Source organism: Arachis hypogaea, chromosome 8, assembly GCF_003086295.3.
Source record: "Arachis hypogaea cultivar Tifrunner chromosome 8, arahy.Tifrunner.gnm2.J5K5, whole genome shotgun sequence".
Lineage (NCBI taxonomy): Eukaryota > Viridiplantae > Streptophyta > Magnoliopsida > Fabales > Fabaceae > Arachis > Arachis hypogaea.
The window spans coordinates 51258445-51278265 of NC_092043.1; the positions used below are offsets into that span (position 1 = coordinate 51258445).

The following is a 19821-nucleotide window of genomic DNA, read 5'->3' on the forward strand; positions in this document are numbered from 1 at the left end:
TTTAATGTGTTTGATTCATTCAATTGTATTAATTATAACTAATAAATTATGTAATTTGATTTGATTAGGATAAATATTTCATCATTTAATATTTTATTTGATTCATTAAATTACATTAATCATAACTTTAAATATTTAATTTAATTAGAGCAAACATCAAATTATTTTAAATTTTGTTTGATTCATTAAACCAAATTAATCGTAACTAATTTATTATTTAATTTGATCGAGATAAATATTAAATTATTTAATAAATAATATATAAAGCAAAGAAATAAATGAAATCAATTAAGTCAACTTATTATTTTATATATCCCTTTTCTCTTTCTCTCTATTTTATACTTAAGGTAATTTATAAAATTTTTTTATCTTAATTTTCCTAATATTTTTTTATGATTTTGTTTTATATTAATTATTTTTTTTATCTATTTTGATTAATAATTATTAAAGGTATTATTATTTTATTTAAAGATAATTTAAATTTTTTGTAATATTTTTATAAAAGTTGATTAATAGGTTTTTTTTTAATTTAAATTTTTTTTAATAAGATCGTATTTTGATTTTTCTCTTTCACTCTTTGTATTAATTAATTATATTATTAATATTCTATTACAATATATTTTTTATCTACTCCATACATTATCTTTTTTATCTTCTTTTACTTTTTTTTAATTGTTCTTTTTATTTTATTTTTAATTATTTATTTTACTTTTACTTCTCATATATAAATTTATTATAATTCATCACACGTTCTTTTTTAATTTAAGTGATTTATTAGGTTATATTTTACTATTGATGCTTTTATTTTGTTTAGTGTGTTTTTTTTAGTCTGTGTTTAATATAATAATCTGTAAATATCTATTCTATTATATAAAAAATAAATTTATGCGCTTAATGATAAAACTGTCGTGACATCACTGGCATGTTTTTTATGGTGTTTTTCGATTTTTTTTAACTCGTTAAATTCAATTTATTATAATTTCCATCAATCAATTAATCGTAATTCAAATTGAATGATTATTTTGTCACGAAATTATTATTTCCTAATCTATTTATGGGCAATACATATATTAATTATAATCACAAATTAAGCTATTTTACATTAAATAACTTATATAATGGTCATCCCATTTATTATCATAAATATTGAATTAAATATATTATTTTTAATATATTATTTTATATTTTTTAATATAAAATTTTTTTTTTCTGATTTTTAAGTTTATTTTCTTTCTTGGATATATGAATCACTTTTTTTTTTTCATTTTATATTTTAGATTAGTAAGCTAATTATTAAGAAAAATGTATTTAAAAAATATTAAAACATCACTATTTAAAAAAAAGCTACGTGAAAAAAAAAGAAAATGAAAAATTAAAATTTCACCATTAAAAAAAACTATTAATATGCGTATGAATGGGACCGGGATTGAGGAATATATATAGATATAAAAAATAAAAATTTATTACACGATTGTAGAAGAAAAAATAATTATATATATATAACGAAATAATTATAACAAAAAATAATTAATATATGTGATTTAAATATTTTTAATAACCAGTAACATAGAGTTTAATAAAATATAATTCATATATTTTTTATTTATGTATATGTATAGAATTATTTATGTATATGTATATATATAATAAGAAAAACTACCTTAATATATATATATATATATATATATATATATATATATATATATATATATATATGTATAATTATTTAACAAAATTAATATATAAGGTTATGGAAAGTCCCATCTAAATTTGACAAGAACAAGACGACTTGCATAAAAATTGTTCTCATGGATAATAAGGTAAGTTTATTATTTTTCATGATACTTTTAAGTGATGCTAGGTCCATTTTATAAATATTTTTTGTTCATATTTTAAGTTTATTTGATAAGTAAACCCTTGCACGAATCAAAGACAGTGCGATTTTATAGATTTATAAGTACTAATAGTCTTTATAGAGGTAATGACTAAATTAGTACCCGAAAGATTCAAACGCTGACATTTCGGTACCTCACTATTGTAATTGACAAAATGGTACCTGGATAATTTTAAAAATTGACAAATGTGCCCATGTGCTTGTCGGACCGAAGCTCCGGTGAGGACAATGCTGACCTGGACACCGGATTTTGCTGACAAAATAGATTTTATTTGAGTTGTAATTTTAAATTAAGTAATTTGTTAGCCTAGGTGGAAATAAAATTAATTGAATTTGATTTTGTCCCAAATCAGAGGTCTTTGCCCTAATCTCCAATTAACAAGTGCTGTTACTAGTTGCTTACTTACTGTGACTTAGTGTTTCACTAGGAGTAAAACTGAAAGGTCACGTAAAGAGGGAGAGACGTTGCTTTGGAAGCTTGGCGCGAAGAAGAATGAAAATGAGGTGAGAGACATTGTCGAAGTCGGAGCGTCAAGTGTGAGGGTTTGCTAGTGGCATCATCGCGTCTCCATTCTTCGCTAGGAACAAACCTACGAAGAGGTAAGTTCGCCTTCATTTCATCGTCTCATTTACGTGGCTTTTGTGGACAGCATTTTGATTGTTTTAGTAGTGAGCCATTTTTGTTGTTTGTTTTCTGTGCTTGTAACTCCTTGTTTATTCATTGTATCTTTCCTCTACGATTTTTTAGATGGATTGTATAGTTACGTTTGTTTATCATCACATGGGTGCCTTGAAAAGGGATGGGGACGGTAATGTGATATACGATGGGAGTTTAGAAATTGAGATACACAGGGTGAATGTAGAGACATGCAATTTATTTTTTGTTGAGGGCTTATTTCTAGACTTTGGTTACCCTGGATACAATGAGGTGTACTGGCTAGAACCTGATTTAGACTTAGGTAAGGGTCTTAGAGTGCTTAGGACGGATGCTGAAGTTATGAGAATGTGTGAGAGTGTGATGAAGAATGACAACACTGTCCACCTATATTTTGATCACCCCATTGATATCAACCCTGAAATCATTTATGAAGAAGTCATGTTTGATGGTAGTAGTGATAATGTGGTTGAAGTCAATCCAGCTGGTGATAATGTGAACGAGGTTGAAGTTACTATAAGGTAGTCGGTCAGGCTAATGAGAAGGAGAATGAAGGTGTGGATGAGACCAGTGGTGAGGTTAATGAATTGAATATGGCTTTGAGTGTTGTTGTGAAGGAGACTGTGAAGGAGGTTGTAAACAAGGCCACTGTTGATGTTAATGAGTCGAACAAATGTGAGTGTGGTGCTATGAACGAAGCTGTGAATGACGGGAATAAAGAGAAAGACACTGAAGGACCATAAGCTCCAGAGAAGGGTGTTAAGAAGGTTAAAAAGAGGCATTCAAGACCACCACCTAGTGGTTTATCCCGAGAAAGAAGAGCTGTCGAAAATAAACAACCTGAGAGTGATCCTCGAGAAACTGAAATGGTAAATGAATCCACATATGAGACCAATGTTAATGATGTTAATGATTCGAATGAAGGTTCTGATTTTGGAGAACCAGTTGTGGATGAGGAGAGGCCAGAGGAACCTGTTACAGAAAATGCAACAGGTAAATTTGTTTTTTTTTTTTTTTTTTGTTAGAGGCTATGTGAATAAGCATTGCATCAATTCTCATGTATCTCAAATGATTCTGCAACAGATAATGTAACACAAACAATTGGGAGGACCAATACAAGGAGAAATCATCCACGACCTCAACCGTCTTGGCAAAGAATTGTACCTGGAAAGGAGGATGAAGCACCAAGGGTAGAGGTGCCTAACCCGAATAGAGAAGGTGGCGAAAGTGAACTGAGATGTACCAATATGAGTCTGAAGAACTCTGTAGCCCTTCTGCATCTGACGATGAAGAGGAACTTGTATTTTCTCAACATAATCCCGACACGCCATATGGAAAAATAACTCTGGAGTTGAATATGGAGTTCGAGACCATGGACCACTTCAAAGCAGCAGTGCAGAAGTACAACATACGAATTGGGAGACAGGTATTCTATCTTAGGAATGAGAAGAAGAGGTGTAGGGTGATTTGCTATGACCCCAACTGCCCTTGGTTGTGCTAATGTGCCATGACCAACTACCCAGCATCCTTTCAGATAAAGACATTTGTGGCCGAACATACGTATCCCAGAAGCAACAAGAGTAAGTCAGTCACATGTGCTTGGGTTGCTGAGGAACTGGTGCCAAAGCTCAGAATCCATCCCAACATGCTGCAGAGGGAGGCACATGAGTGGTTTAAAGTGGAGTATGACATTTCAGTTAAATGAGAGGATGATGTATAGGGCTATGGACAAGGCCAAAGAAGTTATTGAAGGAATAGATAAAGATCAATACCTAAGGCATAGAGACTATCTGAATGAAATCATGAAGGCTAATCCTGGTTAAAGAGCCAACATGGGGACTACTCCACAGCCAGAGGTTGCCTAGGTTTAGGAACTTGTACATCTGTTTGGCTGCTTGCAAGAATGGATTTAAAGCAGGGTGTAGACCCTTTATAGTTTTGGATGGGACGTTTTTGAAAGGTTACTTTGGAGGGCAATTACTAAAAGCCGTTGGTCAAGACGCGAACAATCAACTATTTCCAATAGCGTATGGGGTTGTTGATGCAGAAACTAGGGAAAATTGGAGATTTTTTCTGGAGGAGTTGCACACTGACATAGGGGACTACAATGAGAATGACTAGTTTTTTTATGTCGGACCAGCAAAAGGTGATGTGCACTATGACCATGTTGTTGAATTCTTGTATGTTTCTAGAAGTTACTTTTCGAATGTCTCCTAATTATTTGTGGTCACCATTCAATGCAGGGATTGATACCAGCATTACAGGACGTGATGCCGGGGGTCAAGCACAGATTTTGTTGTATGCATATGTTGAGAAATCTGAACAAGAGATGGAAGGATAAGGAACTTAAGGAAGCATTTTGGCAATGTGTAAAAGCAACTACTGATCAAGAGTTCAATGATGTAATGGCAACTGTAAAACGGATCAACAAACAAGCATGGGAGTATTTGTCAAAATTTGAACAAGAATAGTGGTCGAGATCAAGGTTTTCAGAATGCCCGAAGGTAGATAGTTTGACAAGTAATAACTGTGAATCATTTAATTCAACAATTGTGGGTCTGCGGAGAAAGAGCATTTTGACAATGCTTGAGGAGCTTAGGTTCTATATCATGAAGACAATGGCAACTCACAAGGACTCACTGATGGCTTACTGATGCGTGAGCATCTTTCCTATCTTTTCCTAGTGAATTTGCATCTAATTTGTTGAATTTAATAAAGAATTAATTATCTTTTAGCCAATATGGATTCTACTTTGAGTCTTTTGCAATTTTGTTTATTTTAGGTAACATTTGCCTGGATTTGGTGGAGTTTCTGCGGCACAAGAATCAAAGGAGATGGCAGCGAGGAGCGACGCGTACGCGTGACTGACGCGTGCGCGTGATTTGGAGCTTTCCATGGCGACGCGTGCGCGTGACCGACGCGTCCGCGTGATTTGAAGAATTTCACAGCGACACGTGTGCGTGACCGACGCGTCTGCGTGACATGTGCCACGTGCAGAAAACGCAGAAAAACGCTGGGGGCGATTTCTGGGCTGTTTTGACCCAATTTTTAGCCCAGAAAACACATATTAGAAGCTGCAGAATGGACTAAACATGTGGTCCCCACCCATCAATTGAAGACCTGCTGATTATTTTGATTTAAATTCAAATCTTATTTTTAGGAAAAGATATTATTTTTAGTTTTGGATAATTAGATTTTTAATTTATTAGGATTAGTTATAAAAAGGGATTCCATTAGTTAACTTTTCATTCCATTAGATTGGAACTCTGTATATTTTATAACAATCCTAGTTTTTCTCTGAACCATGAGCAACTAATCCTCCATTGTTAAGTGTTCCGAGGGTTACCTGAGATTGTAAGTCGATCTCGGACGAGATCTTCTGTACGGATTGGAGATGACGGATCCGGCTTGTGCGTAGCGGCCGGAGCTGTCGTGTCCGACTTGTTGGACTGACAATGCTGCTGATCCTTTGTCACGGGAGGGTGGTGGTACCTGCAAGGGACTCTGATGCTTAAATTAGCAAGGGTATTAAGTAGGTTTTTTGTAAAATCAGAGTATGAGTTATACCTGGGTGCTCCAGTGTATTTATAATGGTGTAGAGCAACCTTCTTTAGATAAGATAAGTTAGTTATCTTATCTTTATCTTTATCTTTCGAGTGAGGTCATCTTATCTTCAAGGGAACCGCCCTTATCTCTATAGGCTTTGGGCTGCCCTTGGATTTGGGTCGTGTTCCTCTGTTTGGGCCCTTTATTGGGCTTTCCTGGCAGCTTGGCCGAACTCTTTGAGAAGAGGTCGGGTAGTTTGGTCTGAAGAGGTCGGTCACCTCGTTGCTAATCATCCCGGGTCGGACAGCTCGACCCAGGGTATGAACATTAAGGTTAGGAGCTCTGTCTATTTGTATGGATTGATTTTATTACTTTTTCTATTTTAATTCATTTATGGATTTATAATTTAAGAATTGTTTTCGCCCTTTATCTTGTGAATTTGGGTAGAACGGAAGTATGACCCTCTTTCTATTTGAGTTCTTGTAAAACTTGGAAAAGCTCTTTACTTGAACAACAGCTTGAAAACAATTTCTCCTAAATTTTAATTATTTGGATTTAACAGGATAAGTGACATATGATCCTCTTATTTTTGGGTAATTAGAATTTTTGTGGCATATAAACTGGAATTTGAACTTCACCTTCTAATTGGAATTAATAGACCAAGGCTTTGGCAATCGATGAATTTTAGAGGAGACTAGAAAGGTCTAAGGAATTAGGGTCTAGTTACATATAGTTTTTCATAAATTAAATCCTACATGATTAAAATAGTTAGTAAGAAAAGTTAATCCGGAAAAATAGATAACTCTGAAGCCTTAACTGTTTCTCCAATATCTTATTTTTAACTTATTTACTTGTGTACCTACCTTCTGATATTTTCAAATTTAAACCTTTTGAATATCTCAAAACCCTTTTCTACTTGCCTAACTAAGTAAATCTTTTAACAATTGTTGCTTGATCCATCAATTCTCGTGGGATCGACCCTCACTTACCTGAGGTATTACTTGGTATGACCCGGTGCACTTGCCGGTTAGTTTGTGGGTTATAAAATTATCGCACCACTTACACTATACAGATAGCCCCTGTATAAATCAGTAGGCTAGAGAAAGAAAAAAGACAAGCTAGCTGCTGGGAAGCACAATGGTCTGGTGATGATGAGCACAACCAGTTTGAAGTAACAAAGTGGCAACATAGAGTGAGAGTCAATACACGAGAGAGGACATGCTCATGCATAAAATGGCAGCTGACTGAACTACCATGCTGTCATGGGATTGCAGCAATCCAGAGAAAGAATGAGAAGCTTGAAGACTATGTCTATCATAAGCTCATCATTAAGGCATATAATAGGAGCTGAAATAGTGAGGTACCGAAATGTCACCGTTTGAATCTTTTGGGTGCTGATTTGGTCATTACCTCAGCCTTTATATTTAATTTGTTTTATAGTGTGATAATAGCCAATATATTTGTTGGTGGATTTAACTATTACTATATTATTTAGGATTATATCCAGTATATATGTCTGATTTATTGAAGAAGGTAAATTATTAAAACCAATTAATAACCATTTTAAAATTAATCCATTTAACACTAAATTAAAAAAAATAATTCATAACATGTTATTTTTGTATTAATCAAATTATTATAATGTAAATTATTTTTAAAAAAATAATTTAAATTTATAATTTCAATCATATCACGTGCATGATACGGGTAATTATACTTGTTATCAAACATAAATCACGATAACACCAACTCACTTTTTATCAAAATCAAATTAGTAAAATCAATTTTATACAAACTCTCATTTACAAACTATAATCCAAACACACACAAAATCATCTATTAGTCCTTAATGGTGCACTACACTTAATGAAAAGTATGGAGTAACATGCAAATAGAAAATACCAAGAAATTATATATACCGCCCATATCATGACGCATACGGAATTGATTTTGCTTCTTTTTGAAACAAATTAAAACAGGAACATTTCTCACAAGTTGTGAATTGGATCAGCTTTTCAATTAAAGAACCAATGAGAGTGAATGAGATATATAAGGGAGCGGTTTTTCGTTCTCCAAATGTTAGTTTCACTACATCATCCATTTGCTGCGCTGCCCTGTCTCATGTTATCCTTTTTCATTTGATTTTAAATGTTTATAAGAAGAGAATAGGAATTCGTTTAAATTAGGATAAGTTTCTACGCATGCTTAATCTTATTGCTTTCTTTAATTATTAATATTCAGGCGGTTTCTCTAGCCAAAAAATAAAAAAAAATTCTGATAAATATTAAATACAAAGGTTCATATTATATTACCATATGTAATGTTTTTTTAGGTGTCTAAATGAAAGAAAAGCAAAAGAAAAAAAAAAGCAAAAAAGAAAAGGAAAAACAGAGCATATCTAAGCAAATGAAATGATGGACTTCATTTTAAGGTTGGAGTCATTCTTTACTTTCTTCTAGATTCATGATAGCATTTTTGGTCATAAGATTAGCCGCTTGATTGCCGTTCTTTGGATCAAGAAGATATTAATTTTTCAATTCCAACTTATAGTTTCTTGAATTTTCTTCACTAGATTCCTCTCGTGAATAAGATTATCATTTTTCTTTCTATGCATTATGAAGGAAACGTCCACACAATTAAGTAACCTCACACAAAAACGTTCCAAAAGTGTTAACCTCACACAAAAACATTCCAAAAGTCACACTTTTAAACTAGGATTAAACCCGTATAAATAGCATGAAGCTCAGCATGAAAAACACTAACATTTTCTGACTTTTTAGAACAACCTTTTACTTACAAACCATCAAAGTTGCGAATAAAAAGGCCAAAACCAATCGTGGCTCAGACCAGCATCTTAATTAATTTTAACCGAATCCATAGAAAATGCTAACCACTCTTCCCGCAATCCACCCATCATCAAGATTAAATGATCATTATTTTTATCTTTCCAAATCCACCATATGACCTAATAGAACAAAGAGTAACTCCTACAATTATGATCTCTTCTAAGCCAAACCTAATAATTTTCATAGTGATCCCCAGAACAGCATCTGGACTTAAAAAAAAGGAGAAGATATAATGATATATACACACAGTAATTGTAATTATTTTAATATAACTGCAAAACAAATTTATTTATAAAAATATTAATAAAGTATATCTCTAATTAAGAGTTGCATATCCAACTTAAAATATATATATCTATTTTCTGTTATTTCTCTCCAAAGATTTCATTCCTGCAGCAATTTTTAATGGCAGCTCCACACCTTGCAATTGAATTAGATATCTATTGCCTGCCTCTTTATCTTTTCTGATGTTACTTCATCTTCCAATACCTTCCTTCTCAATTTCTCTGCCACTACCTCTGTCTGTAGTTCAAGTAGCACCCTTTGGATCTCTTCTGTTTGATCACCATCAAACGGCAGATGCAAATTCAGATCGAACATGTATCTCTCTTTATGCATGTAATGCCAGATTTCCATGATCATCATCAAGAACAAAAAAGACAAAATTGGAATATAACTTCCTTCCATGAACTTTGTTATCTGAGATGAGAAATAAACAGCCTCTATATAGCTGAATACCAATAAGAAGATAGTAGCTTGCCATCTGTTCTTCTTCCATATAACTACCATTATCAATGAAATCAGTCATCTTGTTATCAGCATATCTCCAATAACTGCAAAATCGTTGCTTACCTCTCTTTTTAACCGGCCATTGTTATAAAATCATTGCTTAAAGGGAAAGTATATATGTAAACGGTAAAATGTTCAAGACTTTAAAGTTGTAAATGCTGAATACAAGAGAATTTGGAGAATTCATTTTGTTTAAATTATGTAACAATATATGGGAAAAGCACCTCCTCTTTTTTTAATAATAATAATCAAATCACATAAAAAAAAGACAATTTATCACCAAAAACAGCCGTTCTTTCTGTTGTTAACAGATACAAGATATAATCAGAGAAAATATTGTAAAAAAAATGAAAATAAAAAGACAACAACATAGAAAAGTAGCACTCAAATTTATTCATATTACTCAACTCTGGGAAAAGAAAGATTCATACGTGCAATTTGTAACCTCATTTACAAGTTTAAATTGTGCATGCATCAATAAGTTCCAACAGTACCCCTAACACAATTAGAACTAACAATAACATCTTAGTTTTTTATTGCCGATAGCAACTCATAGCGGTGAACCAAAAATTCGTGGATGGAATTGGAGAAAATGATGGATTGCTTAAAAAATAAATGTATATGCGCAAAAAAAATACAGAAAAAATTGCAAATATAATTAACTATAAAATTTAATCTAATATAAGCTTTTTTTTAGTCATAAGACATCCAATTGACGCAGCAAATACAGTAACAAATTTAGAAAAATAAACAAAATATCAAGTTCAAGTCATAACTCATAGCACATCATAAAACATAAGACAGAATTTAAAAACTAAAACTTAAGTAAAGTCCAAAACCATTGTCTCATCATGTCTTTAAAATAACAAATGATGAAATAAACCATCTAAATTCTAACCAGAGACATTAGAGTCAGGGACTTGTCTTGAACCAGACATAGCAAACTGAGCGGGGAAAAAATTAAAAAAAAGGTTTATAATCCTGATAAAAATAGGAGCAAAAGAGAAAAAAAAATTCATGGATGACAGAAAAAAATAGAGAGTGATTCACAGAAAACAGAATGTATGAACCAGAGAGAGAAGGAACAGTGGTTTGCAGATGCAGCAAGGAGCGACAGTGGAGACGAGTGGCAGAGCGGCGGCGAGCAGCGATTGAGAGAACAGCACAACCCAAGGAGGGAGAGGGCGTTTTCTACGTGATGTGCATGCACACTAATTCTTTCATTCTCTTATATGAAGTCAGAATGCTCATACTAATTTTTCTGGTCAGGTAGAAGTTGGGTGAGGAGGGTAAGGAGTAAGTTCGGCAGATCATTCCCAACCCTATATATTTGTCTGGGACAAGAATAAAGCTTATTGCAAGGATTTAGGAATTGTTTTGGCAAAGAATTTGGAGAATGAACTGAGCTAAATCGGAAGGAGAAATTAGGGGAAATGTAAGGCTAGCTATGTTGAACGCCACTGAGAGTGGGGCCTAAACACATGAACTGATGAAAGCAATATGCTGCTGAGACGCTAAGGCATCCATCTTCTTCCCCTCTAGGTTTTCTTCTTTACTCTGGGCCTGGGTCTATCATATACCAAAAACCAAGCATGTTTTGGAGTGTTTTTTTCAAAGAAATTTTTGAATTATATAGTTTCGTACTCTTTCTAAATAAAATATTTTAATATTTATTTAAAATATATAACCCAAAAATATTTTTAATAATTTTTTAAAAATCAAACATGTCTAAAATTAAACTACATAAAAAATTAAATATGCTAAAGAGATAATTAATTGTTAAAACCACTTTTTTAAAAAATAAACAATTAATTTTTTTTTATTAAATTAGTTATTTTTACACTTTTTAACTACCTAATCAAAAATAGAGTGATTTGTTACATTCCTTTTAATTAGAGGTGAACACGGATCGATTTGAATCGAGTTCAAGGTGAAATTAGAACCAAACTGATCAAAATGTAATTGATTCGATTTGGTTCAAATTTGCATTTTTTTTACATGTACCCAAACCGATTAAGAACGGATTGGATCGGGTCGGCTAATTAGGTACCCAATGACGTTTAAATTCATAAAAAAACCAAATTTTTATCTTAAAAATTCAACAAGTACAATAAACATGTAACATCAATAGAAATAATCCAAACATGTTAAATATCAAATACATTAAAAACTAAACTCATTAAAATCCAAACATATTAATAGTGAACAATTTTTATCTAATAGAAATACAAAAGTGCAATAGAAATATTAGAAACTAAATACAAAAGTCTAGTGAATAATCTTTCAAAGAAGCTAAAATCAAAACACATTAAAATCCAAATATTAGAAACTAAATACAAATGTGCAATAGAAATATTTGTCTAATTTTCAAAGTCTTCACTCCATAATCCTTCATTCCATCAACCAAGCATGTTCAAGAGAGGAGTTGTGACCTTCAAAAAATCAGCATATAATTAGCTAATGTCAATATATGAAATTGATTAATTGAAAATAATTCAACAAACAAATAATCAGTGAAAAAATGTTAACCTCAAATTGTTGTAAACAACATCAACTCCAATGACTTTATTAGATATTGTTAAAACTAAAAGCTCTACATTAACAGTAGTTAAATTATTATTAGAGACTCAACAATAACAACAATTACATAGTAATTTAAAGAAACATAATTTAAAAACAGTTACCTAATTCAAATTTTTCTTGATCCTCGAGTTCTTGCTTTAAATCATGCATCTTCTCTTGAGTCCTCAACCAATTTTGTGAACAAATTAGAGACTCAGTAGAAGGACTTAATGAGCTTCTAAATTGGTCAAACACACGATCACTAGTACTAAATGCCGACTCAGAAGACACGGTAGAGACGAAATAGGCATCAAATCCCTTGCCATATGAACAAGAGTATAATACTTCATTGATTTCAATTTTTACCAACACAAAATGTCAAAATCAAGAATGTTATCCTCCACATCATCTTCCATATATCTTTCCAACTCATTCCTTTTGACCTCACCTTACTTTTTTTAACCCTCAATCTAAATTCATTCTCGAAGCCATCTTCTTCCTCATTTGCATTTTCACCACCAACCCCATAATCATAAGAGACAATGCTAGAATTAAAATTATCAGAAAAACTACCATCGAAAAGAGGATATATCAAGAGTAATACTTAAACAGCTTATAAATAATATCCTTCAATTTTTTCAACATATTTTTAGCTTGATTCAATTTTTTTAACATATCTTTGACTTTAATTAGTATTTGATGTGTCTATGTTTTATATGGCACAATTTCGATTGAAAATGATACTCGGGAATTTCTCTTTCCTCTCTTCCTATAATTGATTCGAATAAAAGAAAAAAAAATCAAAAATAAAAAAGGGACGTACACACTTACAATGCTTTTTCACTTCTAATTAAAGCAACTCATCTTAACCTTGTGGATAGAAACGTATATATGGAATCCTCAATTATAAATTCTCAATCAATATAATGTATATTAGTGCAAGTGTGCAACTATTATGAAGGTGATGAGTGCTTTAGTTTGTGTTATATGTGAGAATTGAATGTGACACCACTTACAAATTTGGTTTTTGACAAAATGAACATTTCAATATAATAAATGGATTTCGTGAGGCACAAATAAACATTTGAGATTGAGATTCACGTAGGAACACAAGAGGGGATCGGAATGAAGCAGCGGGTCAGAATACGCCATTCACTTGCAGTTGGAGAAGCATAAAATAATTCATTAATTGGAGAAGAAGCATTCATTAATTAGTACAAGTATTATAGTAAGTTACTAACCAATTAGTACAATTGAAAGACCTTACTGCAGGATATTTGTTAATCACTTAATCCATTATACAATTACAACAACACAGGCAACCCTATCCAACATTGAACCCAGATTATTTACAAACATTGCAAGCAATATGTCCCCAAAATGAAAGTGGTGATAACCTAACCAATTTGGATGTTTAACTCCAAATATATTGAACAGAGAACTAAGAATGTATACTTTCAAAAATTGAACAAGAAGATTGCTTCAGAATGAACAAGAGAATTGAACAACAGAGGACTAAGAATGTATATTTAACTCCAATTTAGGTCTCAAAGAGGATTGCTTCAGATCAAGAGCTTTATTCAACAAGAATTAAGAATGTATAATTTCAAAAATTGAACAGAAAATAAAATAATTAACACTTTAACATATAACATTCCCCAAAAATTATAGACTAACCTGACTGAGTGATCGGAGAAGACAACGCTAGAGCCTGGAGGAAGCTGACTACTGGAGAGGGAACGGCTGACGGAAGACGAAGCTTGCTGCTGGAAAGGGAACGCGGACGACGATGCTGACGGAGACGCCGACGACGGAGAGGAAGTTGGTTGCTGCGTCGCTGCTGCTACCAGGAAGACGATGGAGAAGACAATGCGCTTGACGGTCCCATGGACAAGGTGGAGAAGACGATGCGCCTGACGCCTGATGGAGAAGACGATGGGGAAGCTGGTTGCATGAGTAACGGTGAGGTGGGAGTAAGCTCTTCCTCTGTTAGGTTTATGGGTTTGTTTACTCCATGGGGTGAGAGACTGAGAGTCTAAGAGGGTGCCGCTTGTGACACAGTGTTAGGGTACGAGTTGCAAAACTCACTAAAGCCATATATATATTATTTAATTAATATATGATCGGGTTCACGGGTTGGTTCGGGTTCCGCACCCCAGAACTGATACCCGAACCAATCACTAACAAAGGTCATCGATTTGGTTCGGACTGGACCCGACTACCCGTTAGTTCCAGAAACAATTTAATTGATTCGGTTCAGGTTCAGACGAGTAATCGAGTATCCGCTACCCGGGTTCACCCCTACTTTTAATTTGTTGCTTTTGTTATTTAACACTAGTGGTGGGAATCCCAAAAATAACAGCTATTTGTTCCATTATGGAAACTTGTAGTGAAAAACTATATTTACCATGGTTCTGAAAATCGGACCGGCCGGTTCAACCGGAAAAATCGGGAACCGGTTACCTAGCCAGTCTGGGTAACGTAGAAAACCGCCTGGCAAAAAACCGGTAAAAAAATCGGTCGAACCGACGGTTAACCGGCGAACCGGAAGAACCGTCCGGTTTTTTGGCGGTTTAGTGGTTTGCAACTTCACAGCCAAACGACGTCGTTTTGGCTTAAAAAAAAATAAAAAGAAAGGCGTACGCGAAAGTCCCAAGACTTAACCCACTATGCCACAACACTAACCCTAATCTAAGTTTCCCATTCTCCCCTTTCTTCCCCTCTCCAACTGCATTCGGCGCCAGCCTCTATTCACCCACGAAGGCCACGATTGCCACCCCAGCCATCCACAGCAGCCGCGACCACCACCGGCCGAGCCCGCCTCCTCGTCGCCTAACGCCTCTCTCTCCCCTTCCAACCCTAATTTCCTCAATGTGCTGAAGGCTGAAGCCAGCAGGAACGCCTCCACTCCACCGTCCTTACCACTATCGGCACCGGCAGCGGCCACCAGTCGTTGCCACCATCACCACTCGAAGCTTCTGTCGCCATCGTCGTCGTCGGGTGGTCCGTTTGAAGCTTCTGTCGCCCTCGTCGTCGGAAGGTCGGGGCATAACTTCTGTCGTCAGCCGCCTTTGTCCTACCGAGCATCTCTATGCCACTTTAGGCTGTCTCTGCTTTCTCTGCCTAAGTGAGTTTCTTAGTGTTTTAATTTTTTTTTGATAAACTCATAATGATATGAATTGCTGGCTTGCTGGAGTTGCTACAGAGTTCTTCAGTTTTTCAATTAATATTTTTTATTCTATTAATTATATGAATCACCGGCTTGCTGGAGTTGCTGCAGAGTTCTTTAGTTTTTCAATTAATTTTTTTATTCTGTTAATTTTGCTACAGAATTGCTGTAATACTGAATACTGAATAGAATTTCAGAACCGTTTTTTCAGAACATTACTTCTGTCTCCATGATGTGCCGAATATTTGGCACATACCCTTCTATTGAAAGTAATTCTAACATTATTTGTTCATGCTGGATTACATGATTTTGGTTGCTGCTTCATGATTTTGGTTGCTGCTTCATGTTTATTTGGATTACATGGTTTTCTAAAGTTATTTTCTGGTCTTTTTTCAACAACTGCATCTCAAATATCTAGTTCATCATCAACTCCACCTCTACCAACTCCATCTTTCATAATCCCTCAGCTTACATAGTAGTTCTTTAATCTCTGGCATACCCAAATTGATACCCAAACACAGAAATATCGCATGATGTTACCCAAATTGATACCCAATGTAAGTTGCTGCTTTTAAGAAAAACTGCAAAAAGAAATATGAGATAAATCAACACACTTTTTTTTAGAGCATTCACACTAACATTGCTATGAGAAAAATATTTCTAGATCCCCAATCGCAACATGGATGTCAACAACCAAAGCAATTTGAGATAATAACATAAAACTCAGTTGTAGTTTGAGAAAAACACATCACAGGCCAGTAAAACTTGTTTATAGTCTTAGATTTGAAAATATATTCCCAGCAAACAAATTGAAAGCAAACTCTGATCACAATATATATATATATATATATATATATATATATATATATATATATATATATATATATAATATGCGTTATGCATCTATGGTCCCCAATAATAACATGAGTGAAAGAAAGGTTGTAATATAAATCACGAATATTTTCTATCTTTTGACCAACTCTATTGCTTTTACCTTCTTGAAGTATCTCTGATCTAAAATTTTTCAGTGTCCCTATTATTAAATACCAGAAAACCAATAGTAAGATTAACATAAACAAAAAGAAGGGAACTTTACCAAGGAGGAGCATCATGGATGATATTAGTGACATTCTCATATGTTGATAGGCATTTCTTAGTTGTTGGACACAAAGCTAAAGGTGGAGGATTTTTCTACACTCCAAGATAATCAGGCTTTTTCCCACTGCACAAATATGCAATAATGAAGAACATGAAATCTTAAATTAAGATATTTTAAATTTGCATTAAAATAATAATATTATAAACAAAAGTGAGCAACTTTTAATGGAGATAATGATACACAGAGAAAAAAAGGAACATAGAGGAAAGGATTACCTGAAATTGAAGATGGCACCAACGGTTGCTATTTCACTGCTTCTCAATATGAGTTCTCTTCAAACTGGTACAAAGATTTCAACTTCAGAATTTCAAAAAATTAGCATTCAAATTAAGGAGTTTCAATTCTTCAGCAGAGAGAAAATATAAAGTGGGAAAGAAGAGAACCTTTGCTTTGGCTTGCGGTTGCTGGTGTTATTATTGGTGTCTTCATGATTATTATTAGTCTTCCATCTCACAGGAACATATTTGAACACCTAAAAAGACTGATTGTAATATCTAAGCACCCTGGTTTGTGTTTACTCATTTTCCCTAGCTAGTGACCCCACATCAAAGAATTATATGGTTCTCTATTCTAAAAAATGATACTATAAAGATGATCATTAATCACCCTCATAAATTGACTTGCAGCTTTGTAGTTACAACTTACACCAAATATCATAATGTCCTCCTGTTTACCGTGAGTTTGATTGCAAAGAAATTAATCAATCTCTATCCAACCCCTTTTTTTAGAATCAAATTTGGGTGAAAAAATTAATTGGGATTGCTGCAACAACATCTTCCATCAATCTGCTGGGTAAAACAATTCTTCAACCCTTTCAGCTACACAGTTCTCCACCCGTGTTTGAATTTCACAGTGGAATAAATCAGTTGGCAATCTGGGGTTAAGCCGACTCAACCAATCAGAGCAAAGTATCATTAGTTTATCCCATCGTTTTGGGATTGCTAATGTTCTAACGTGCTAAACACAACGGATAAAAGGAGACCTAGGAATTTGGGAGAAAAACTACGGCTTCTTTTACTCTTCTCATGGACTGGTGGTAGGAAAAGTGTCTGTCATAAGGTGTTTTGTAATTAACAATGGACAGGTACGATAACATTGTAATTTCCATAGCAAGGTGTTGGATTCAGAGTTGTGTTAAGCACGAGAATGCAATATGTAAAATATTTAATGTAATTATAAGAATGACTAATAGGTAGAACTAACATTAATATAAACACATAATTTTTTAAAACCATTAACTGCATAATGGCATAATGGCATTTGAAACACATTTATGAAACCATACTAACAACATATTGGAAAAAATGCATAACCTAATAATAAGGGTCTATCTTTAGCAAGGTTCTGAAAACCGGACCGGTTATCGGACCGTTTTGGTCACTGGTTCACTGGTTTACTGATTTAACCGGTTCAACTGTAGTCTAATCAAAAAACCGTTTTATAATAAAATAATAAATAAATTATAAATAAAAGCCTAACACATACTTGTAGTCTAATACAAACTTAGTCATTCCACACATAAGAAAATCATCACCATCTATAGCAAAATGCAATTCCAATCACTGAATACTATTCAATAGGTCAACACTATTCAAACAAAATGCAATTCTATTCATTTAATAAGTTAATACTGTACAATCTTACAACTGAGTAGCAAGACCTCTTCTACAATTAAGCTCAATCTAATCACTGAACCAAACCTTCTCAAAACATAACAATTATCAAAATTTATCACAACTAAACTCATCTAACAAACAGCTCAAAACTCCAGGCCAACAACAAACACCAACTAACATAGACAACAAAGATCAAAGATATCATCAAATTGAAAAATAAAATAAAGCAAAACAACGTTCATAAGAGTAATGGATTTAAGGTGAATCGAAGAGCTTCATCTAATATGTCTTCTCCATGAATCCTAAGATGTGAGGCTTCATATAAGCTTAAGAGTCCCTCAACATTTGTGGCAAATTTTTCATTGAAATTAATAGCATAAAACAGCAAGTTAATACTATCATCCATAACGGAAACTAATAAATCATTCAAAAAATTAAAAACAGCAGCAGCACCGCCAGAAAATTAATAGCAGCACAGAATTCAGCAACAAAAATTATCATTCAACAACAAACAGCATTTGATTTGATTTCCATTTTAACATTCGGCAACAAACATAACAAAACAGTAACAAGTAATCCCTAATCACACTAAACCTGAAATCAATAAAGCTAACAGAGCATAATCCCTAATTACAAAACATCAACAAGTAATCCCTAATCCCTAATCCATTCTTAGCAGCAGCAAGAAATTTTCAACAAAAATTTTAGGAATTAAGAGCAGCAGCACAAAATCAATTATTTGATTTTCATTAATCCATTCACAATTTCACATTCAAAAATCAGCACACTAAGCATAGAAGGAAGAGAAGAACCGAAAAAGTGAAAGCAGTGCCACTAACCTTCGACGGAGACACGGACGGCGAGCGACGAGACAACGGCGAGCGACGAGACAACGGCGAGCGACGAGACAACGGCGAGCTGCTCCAAGCCTCGAACAGAGAAGCCAGAGAGGACGGGGACAAGGGGAAGGAGGATGCCGAGCTACAAGAGAGGGCATGGGCAACAAAAGGGGACGCGGAGGCGCCGACAGCACGGACGGCGGTGGCACTGCAGCAGAACAGTTGCAGGGAGAACCTAGGGTTTTGGTTGGGTGATTTTGAACTTTGCTTGAGAGTTTAGAGGGATAGTTTCACGAACATGGGGGTGTGTTGGGGGAAGGGGGTGAGTGAGAGAGAAGCTGAACGTTGGTTTTTTTTCATATAAAAATAAAAACGGCACGTTTAATAAGAACCGGCCGGTTACCGCTCCGGTCCAACCGGCCGGTTTCTAGCCGGTTCAATTATTTTTGAAAGAACGGTTATTTACAACGGTTCAGACCTTTTTTTGCTGGTTCACGGTTAGACTGACCGGTCTGGTTCGATTTTAAAAACATTGGTCTTTAATAAACTTAAATCTTTTGAGCTTTTCTAATATGCACAAAAGATAAATTATAAATATACCTCACATGGAGATTTAATAGGCTCTGTTTTTGGTAAGCTCAAATCTTTTGAGCTTATCCAATATGCACAAAATATAAATTATAAGTATGCCTCGTATGGAGATTTAATAATAATTATTATATTTTTATATTTACTACAAATATTTT

General features: G+C 33.9%; 1 protein-coding gene and 2 long non-coding RNA genes across 4 annotated transcripts; all 3 read right to left on the reverse strand.

The window, feature by feature from the left end:
• Positions 1-9193: 9193 nt before the first annotated feature.
• On the reverse strand, positions 9194-11334 carry LOC114924334 (uncharacterized). The gene is made up of 2 exons (XR_003811520.2): positions 10801-11334; positions 9194-9774 (listed from the first exon to the last, which is right to left on the reverse strand). It is a non-coding gene; the product is annotated as an uncharacterized lncRNA (long non-coding RNA).
• A 530-nt stretch (positions 11335-11864) lies between these two features.
• LOC140174765 (uncharacterized) lies at positions 11865-15280 on the reverse strand. Its single transcript, XM_072200279.1, has 5 exons — positions 15215-15280; positions 13970-14319; positions 12415-12476; positions 12260-12323; positions 11865-12162 (listed from the first exon to the last, which is right to left on the reverse strand). The coding sequence occupies exons 1-5, from the start codon at positions 15278-15280 to the stop codon at positions 12144-12146; spliced, it is 561 nt and encodes a 186-aa protein (XP_072056380.1). The 3' UTR covers positions 11865-12143.
• A 442-nt stretch (positions 15281-15722) lies between these two features.
• On the reverse strand, positions 15723-19422 carry LOC112708228 (uncharacterized). 2 transcript variants are annotated; one of them, XR_003811523.2, is made up of 5 exons: positions 19076-19422; positions 17004-17101; positions 16836-16899; positions 16558-16683; positions 15723-16042 (listed from the first exon to the last, which is right to left on the reverse strand). It is a non-coding gene; the product is annotated as an uncharacterized lncRNA (long non-coding RNA). The 2 variants fall into 2 exon arrangements; XR_003156271.3 differs by lacking the exon at positions 19076-19422 and having other exon boundaries at positions 17004-17494.
• Positions 19423-19821: the final 399 nt, after the last annotated feature.